The sequence below is a fragment of the Brachyistius frenatus genome, unplaced genomic scaffold (genome assembly GCF_029030835.1).
Source record: "Brachyistius frenatus isolate BFR_SWC_R1_liver_20210118 unplaced genomic scaffold, ASM2903083v1 Contig_12, whole genome shotgun sequence".
NCBI lineage: Eukaryota > Metazoa > Chordata > Actinopteri > Embiotocidae > Brachyistius > Brachyistius frenatus.
The window spans coordinates 527,046-534,804 of NW_027210611.1; the positions used below are offsets into that span (position 1 = coordinate 527,046).

Here is a 7,759-nt window from a genome sequence, read left to right on the forward strand (position 1 = left end):
GTTTGTTTTAAACTATTTAGAGGAAAAATGTTGAATATACAAATGATATAGGTACTTTAAAGAAAATCAATTCATAAGATTTAACTAAACTGTTGTTTTTGCTTTTGTTTTTTTCTTTAGAACATCACAGGTGTAGTGGCAGCCATTTCAGACCTACTGTGTGTGAAGATCCCCAGCAGCTATGAGGTCAGCAGCACCCCCGACAGAGGGCCCTTATCTATGCTCAGTGGTCCCAGGGTGGGCCCCCATGGAATGGAACCTCGGCCTACCATGCTCTTCCACGGACAAGGAGACAATGGAGGGCTTCACGGACGGCCAGGACAGATGATGAGGCCCAGCGGAGCACAGGGAATGATGCTACAGCAGCAGGCACATCATTTCCGTTTCCATCCCAACAGCCCAGGTGAGGGAATGAAACTAAATTAAACAAGAGCATCTTCGGTCCCCCCAGGTACTGTTATACAGCCTGTAATTGAAATGTTATTTCTGATTTAAGCTAAACATAATCACACTCTGCAAAAAAAAAAAAAAAAGAAGGAAAATCACAATGCAGCAACGCAATTTCAACAGTAATTGTTTCCCCTTAAACATCCACTGGCGCAATTTTTTTTCTTAACGGTATTTACAAACGGCCATTTTGTCAAGTATTTAATTATTAATCTGGGGCTGAGGGCAGCATACAGCCCAGGTGCTGACACGTGACCTCATTAATGTTACTGATTATTTTAGCTATTAAAACAGAGTAAAGGATATTTGTTTTGTTCGGTAATAGGATGTTTTATTTTCTTAGCTCATCGTTATTTGTTTACTTAAAGTAAAGCAACATTCATCTGTTGGTTTTCTATCAGAGAATACATTTTGTAAATCTTCTGTTGCCCCAGGCACAGCTGTAGCTCGAGGACCGGACCATAAGACCCCCGCCAGCCCTGGATGCAAACCTCAGTGGTGCTGCCACTGTAAGGTGGTGGTCCTGGGAAATGGAGTGCAGAAAGCCACCAAAGACCTCCCTGCTCACATGAAGGTACCTAATTGATTTGGTTTAAATAAGCCAGACTGTGGTTCAACTGAAGCACTCGTGATGCGATAGATGAGATGATATACTGCTTCTCAGTTGCTTACTCAGAGATCAGAGCAGCAGCTAATGGACGATCAACAATGTTTGTTCTTTCATCATCACCAAAAAGCTCTACATCCACAGGGTCTAATGAGGTACAACATGGTTAAACACGCTCATGGCACCAGTTCAAGTCATCTTTGCCAAACAAATCAGTCTCATCTTCATCTTATTATTGATTTCCCTCTGGGAGTATTAAATGAGCTGTGACTGGATGCCCAGACCTTACTTGAGAGGATATATAGTATTATCTGCTCTCAGCCTGAAGGGCCACACACATCTATAAATTTATACACACACAGCGCCACAGTGATACTGCACATATCCTCTGATTATGTAAATCCTGCCTGCTGCAGTTAAATCCATTTCAGATCAATTAGTGGGTTAAACAGCATACCCTTTGACTTCAGTCTTAGAGTATTTTGGATATTTAAATATTGTATGTTTTTGATGTTTATTTCATCACTCTTTTGAATGTCAGTTGAGCTTAAGCAGTTCACATTGGTCAGGCTTTGATTTAACACCTCATTCCTTATTCAGCCTGTTAAATCTTGGACTGATTTCTCTCATTAGGAGTCTGACGGCCGTTTGAAATCTGAAGAAGACCTGGTTTTCTGCAGTCACAGCTGCTTCCTTCTCTACTGTTCATCATCACCACTGCAATCCAGATTAACCACAGAAACTAAGGTTTGTACCACTGTAACCCATGCAGGTAAACCACTGACAGTGTAAATAGCATGATGTCAATATGAATTCTTCTTTTGCTTTTTGTTTGTTTTTCGTCTCCTTTTTACAGGAATCGGTGTCCCTCCTTCCAGCCTCAGAGCAAACAGAGAGCCTATCTAAAACTCAGCACCAGTACAGTAACAACATGTCCTCCCTGGATGTTCATTGCCTGGCCCAGCTTCAACCCAAGCAGTCTCCCCCCTCTACTCCTCCTATCCCCTTCCCTATGGCAGGTGAGACACCCAAGACGGAGGCCAGGTCCGATGCCCTCAAAGTGACGGTGAAGCTAAAGGCCCGGCCGAGGTCCCACGACGGCTGGCACCAGGGAAAGAGACAGAAAGGAATCCGCTGGAGGAAGTGGACTGTTCAGGTGGTGGTGCCAAGAGGGAACTCCCAGCTCCCAGATGAGGATAAGATTGATGAGCTCCTGAAGAAGCTTGGGGCCTCTCTGCGCCCTCCAGCCTCCCTACTGGACCAGAGACGCTGCTGCTTCTGCCACCAGTTTGGAGATGGGATCACTGATGGCCCCGCTAGGCTACTTAATCTAGATCTTGATGTGTGGGTTCATCTAAACTGCGCCCTCTGGTCAACTGAGGTGTACGAGACGCAGGCTGGTGCCCTCATCAATGTGGAGCTCGCACTGCGTCGTGGCCAAACGGTACGCTGTGCCTACTGCCAGCAGACTGGGGCCACCAGCGGCTGCCACCGCCTACGCTGTACTAACGTCTACCATTTCACCTGCGCTCTGCAAGCTCAGTGCACCTTCTTCAAGGACAAGACCATGCTGTGTCATGCCCACAGGCCGCGGGGAACAACAGGACAGGCACTGGAGCATGAGCTGCGTTGCTTCGCCGTGTTCCGACGTGTATATGTCCAAAGAGACGAAGTTCGACAAATCGCCACCGCTGTGCAGCAGCCCGAGTTGGGTTACACCTTTCGGGTAGGCAGCCTGGTGTTGCATGCGATGGGCCAACTAACCCCCCTACAGATGGCAGCCTTCCATTCCCCAACAGCCATCTTTCCAGTTGGCTACGAGGCTTGCCGCATTTACTGGAGCATGCGCCACGGCAACCGCCGTTGCCGCTACGTCTGCTCTGTTGAAGACAGAGAGGGTCTACCAGAGTTTAACATCAGAGTCATTGAACAGGGCTACCAAGACCTGGTCCTGACTGACACCTCGGCTAAAGGTTTGCTCTCAGTGATTCCTTACAGAAACAGGATTGACGTGTGTTCCTTCTTATTCAGAGCTTTTAACCACGGTGTGTGCTTGTCTCGCTGTAATCAGGCGTGTGGGATAAGGTGCTCGGTCCCGTCGCTGAGAAAAGAAGTGAATCAAGCACTCTGAAGCTCTTCCCCGTTTACCTGAAAGGAGAGGATCTGTTTGGGCTCACAGTCCCTGCAGTCGTCAAGATCACTGAATCGGTTTGTTGCTGCTTTGGTTGATTTCATCCAGGTAAAATGTGAACAAATCTCTAAATGTTGTTCTGCACCTCTGTACTGCCCTACTCTACTCCAGCTCCCAGGAGTGAAGGCTTGTGACAGGTACTCTTTCCGTTACGGACCCAACCCTGTTGTGGAGTTGCCTCTAATGTTCAATCCAGCTGGAAGTGCCCGTGCACAACCAAGAACAACCTCTCCCTGCTCCTCACTGGTGATAAGGTAACTTTGAGGGACGATGATATTAAATTATCTTTGAGGCAATATGTTGTCTCGAAGTAAAACGTTGTTTTTTTGCTGTTTTTTTCATATATATAAGGCATATAACTGCAAAAAAACAACGTTTTACTTATATATATATATATATATATTATTTGTTTCTGACTTCCCACTCAACATAAAGGCCACAACCGCAGGCTGTATCCAGCAGCAGTGCCAGGTCTAACCAGAATGTGGCTCAAGGAGAAGGTGGCGCTCCCCACAGTAAGCCTCCAGTAGTGCACCCCAGGTCCTCCCAGTACCGCTGGATGAAGAGTGAGTGGAGGGCCAATGTCTACCTGGGCCGTTCCCGCATCCAGGTGAGTCAACTAGATATGTAATTCTAATTGATAGAGTGGGAGTGATACTTCAGGAATCCCGCAGATAGAATTATAAGCTGCTTGTGTAACGTATTCACAGGGCCTGGGGCTGTTTGCTGCTCGAGACGTTGAAAAACAAACTATGGTGATCGAGTACAACGGAACCGTCCTCCGAAATGAGGTCGCCATCAGGAAGGAGAAGACCTACAGATCTGAGGCATGCATCTTTTTTTTTAAGACTTTCTGAGCCAGAATTCCTTTTAAAGATGCATTTTTTTTTTCTTTTCTAAAACTAACAATATGCAATTCTCCCAATGCAATTCTCCCTTACAGAACCGAGCAGTGTTCATGTTCCGCATCGACAGCGAACATGTCGTTGATGCCACTCGAACTGGAGGGCTCGCAAGGTATGATGAGATCCCACAAATTATTTGAACACTTCCGTAAACCTGTAATCCAAAATATATCATTAATTTCGTTATTTTGATCATTTTGCTGCTTCAATTTTCACAGTGTTCTGGATGGGTATATTTGATAGTTTGCAGCAGCCTCTAAGGGAATGCTCTATCCCCCTTTCAGCCCGTGAGGGGAAAATACAGTCTTAAAAGCAGAACATAGTGTCTCTGCATCTCTTCCTCCCAACATAGCAGCACAGACCATGACCCCTGCATGTGTGCGTGGGTGGCTTGTCTGTGGTTGTGTCGGATTTAGCCCATTTGGTATTACAGATGATCAGCTCGTGTTTTTTCGTGGCTGCTGCAGGCATCAGGGTGGTTTTTTTTCTGTATTTTGTTTAAGTGAGATAAGATGGCAATACCATCTTTTATTTTTACAAAATTGTCAACCAAAACATGGATGTAATGAATAAATATTAGGTTTTATTTATTTTAAATAAATTACCCAGTTTATATGAGTTTCTCTTCCTTCACTTCCTTCGTGGGGAGCGGATCATACCATTTCTGCCACTGGGTAGCTTCTGTGTTAGCGTCCTTGCCTTTGCCTGTAAACATAAATGTAACATGAAAGTAACGTCTTAATATAATCTTAATATATGCACCGCGTGCGACGAATGAACCTGTGCAGCTCCGGAAGATTCAGAATCTCTGATTTTTGTTTTGTTCTTCAGATATATCAATCACTCTTGTGCCGCTAACTGTGTTGCTGAGGTGGTCACATTTGAAAGAGGTTACAAAATCATCATCAGTTGCAATCGCAGGGTTGAAAAAGGAGAGGAGGTGGGTATCTTTTTCTTCGAGTAGACTTTGTCCCTTTACGGCTGCATGACTGTTGGTCTGAAAGATGCAACCGTGATGCTCAGCGACTGATGTTTCTTCCCTGTTTTCCAGCTGTGTTTCGACTATCAGTTTGACACTGTTGAGGGCCAGCACAAGATCGCTTGCCACTGCGGCGCTCCTGAATGCAGGAAGTGGATTAATTGAGCAAAACGACAAACCCAAATGCATTCCTTGCTAAAAGTGTGCAGATGCTGCGATCTCTGCACAGAGAAAAACACATACACACACACACACACACAAAGACTTCAAACTAAAGTCATTTTATGAATGCGCAGAAGGCCTAAACCCTTGGAGAAATTAATGAATTTACATGTTGGTTCATCAAGATCATGGATTAAAGAAATGGGTGGAGGAAGGGAAATGTAACACAGTAGCAGGATGTGACTTGTGCCATATGTGAGGGGGCTCTGTTGTACGCGATGCCTCTGTCTGTCTGTATGTATGTGCGTGTTTGTTTGGTGTACATGGGGTGCGGAATCCACCAGCGAATGAGAAAGCACTGTGCAGGGTGCGGCCTTATTGCTTACTAAGGGCAGGCCCTTTTGTTACATACTGTTAATGTATACCGTTTGACTAAATGTAGACATCACTGAATGAGGAATGTACAGCAATGAATACCGCGAAGGGAATATTAACTTGCACTAAAAAAAAACAAAAAAAGAAACAAAAAAAACAAAAACATACACACTCAAAAACTTTTAAATACTTGATTCCATGAGTCAGTTTTATCATAGGTCTCTGTCATGTGATTTGTGTGGAATTCGAGAGGTTTTGTATTTATTACTGAGTGAATGAATTTTATTCTCAAAATGATGAGAGTTAAAGAAGGCTAGATTGCTATTGTTTTTGAAGATTGAAGAAGACATGCTGTTACTTTTGTATAAATGTACATAAAGAAAACTATAGGAATAACCGACCAAATACTACCTTAACCTTCTTGATGTTTGGGTGTTTTTAAATTGTTTTTGTTCTTTTTGTCATTGAAATTTATTTAAGATGGACGTTATTTCAGTTTGAGAGTATATATTATGATTATTCTGTACAGAATTTGTAAGATAACCACAATAATTCACAAAGTATTTTTGTTGTATTAAAGTAAGGTATTGTAGCGTAGTGTTTTTGTGACTTACACATACTTTGACCACTCAAAAAAGAAATATTTTTGTTGACTAACGTAACGAGCTATCAGTTACAGAATCAAAAAAAAAAAGAAAAAAAAAAAGACTCAAATAGTAGGAGATCAGTGTGATCTGTTTGCTGTTAATCAGGTTTGATTTTAAAGAACTGTGAATTAGGTTTTGAAACCCAAAAACAACTTTTTAACTTTTTATCACGAATAGGAACAGCAACATGTATTTACCTGTTTTTTGTTTTTACGTTACTTTTTAAAAATAATGGTGCGAACGTCTAATGATGTTGTGACGTAGACAAACCAGTGTGTGACAGAAAGAATCGTATGGGGAACCACAGGTTGTTCTACCTTTTTGGACAGAAATGGCATTCTGCTTAATCAGAAATATTTCTTATACTGACACTTCACAAGTCACATGCTTAGAAACAAGAGTTTTTGCGTGCACAATTTCAAGTTGACTGTAAAATTTTGGAGACAGTCTTAGAAACTTGTAATGTATATGGCATGTATTTTTTTAACTTTCCGAAGACTCAATTGTATATATTTTCTCAATGAATGGTTGTAACAAAATTGTTTCTTGGATATTTTTCTTCTCTTGTATGATATTACATCATCCTGCCAGTGTGTTTGTGCTACATTTTCTTGGTCGTGTAAAGTAGTCAGATTTTTTTTTTCCTTTTTTGGGGGGGGAAAATGCCTTTTGAAGTGTACAGAGTATGAGGTTTGGAGTTTGTGGAACTGAATTTAGAAACATTTACAAAAATAAACTATTTTACATGTTAGCGAGCTGTGTATGCGTCATCAATAATTCTACATTATTAAATATGAAAAATGTAATCCATATGTTTAATTTCTCCAGCCTTGTTGGTTATTTTTAGGCAGCCAGTTCATTGTTTGATCCATCACACGGCTGAAGATCACATTTACCAGAGCTCACACTGACATTTAGATACTTACATTGTGTGTTTAGTCCAACCAACAGTTTATTATCATTGAAGACTAAGAAAATTGGCAAATATTGCCTTTTGATGAGCTCGAATTGAGTTGATTTTGGGTTTAAAAATTTGTATTTATTGAAAGTGTTGCAAATTGTTTTGTGTCAATTAATAAACTAATTGTTTCAGCTCTGGACCACTGTATACAAAGGGGCGGCTATTTGTGACCCTCACACATCCAGGTCTTATTTTGGACATGTGTTGGGATCAGTGTAACTAATGAGGGATTATTCTCTTGATTTGTGTTGTTTTGTTCGTTTTAATTTGGCAGATTGTTAGAGATCAGATAAGATGGAAGCATCAAGTATGTCCCAGGGAAAAGGCAAATATTTAAACAAGAAAAGTGCTGGCACCTGGGACCTTTAGGTACTAGAATAAATGGTCAATTTGGGTATAATTGAAACTAATTGAATCGGTTCTGTGTGCTGCCAGAGTATTCCTGGGAGTCTCATTGCAGATACATAACATTTATAAACATTTTA

At 42.0% G+C, this 7,759-nt stretch overlaps 1 protein-coding gene across 1 annotated transcript in view; it reads left to right on the forward strand.

The window, feature by feature from the left end:
* The window catches only part of kmt2cb (lysine (K)-specific methyltransferase 2Cb), a 62,144-nt gene extending 55,080 nt beyond the window's left edge, over positions 1-7,064 (forward strand). The window contains exons 51-61 of the mRNA XM_069692020.1: positions 121-403; positions 882-1,021; positions 1,688-1,801; positions 1,911-3,027; positions 3,126-3,262; positions 3,357-3,499; positions 3,681-3,855; positions 3,956-4,072; positions 4,189-4,262; positions 4,982-5,090; positions 5,202-7,064. Of these exons, the coding sequence (XP_069548121.1) occupies positions 121-403; positions 882-1,021; positions 1,688-1,801; positions 1,911-3,027; positions 3,126-3,262; positions 3,357-3,499; positions 3,681-3,855; positions 3,956-4,072; positions 4,189-4,262; positions 4,982-5,090; positions 5,202-5,294 (2,502 nt within the window). The 3' untranslated portion in view covers positions 5,295-7,064. The remainder of the gene's footprint in view (positions 1-120; positions 404-881; positions 1,022-1,687; positions 1,802-1,910; positions 3,028-3,125; positions 3,263-3,356; positions 3,500-3,680; positions 3,856-3,955; positions 4,073-4,188; positions 4,263-4,981; positions 5,091-5,201) is intronic.
* The last annotated feature ends 695 nt before the right edge of the window (positions 7,065-7,759 follow it).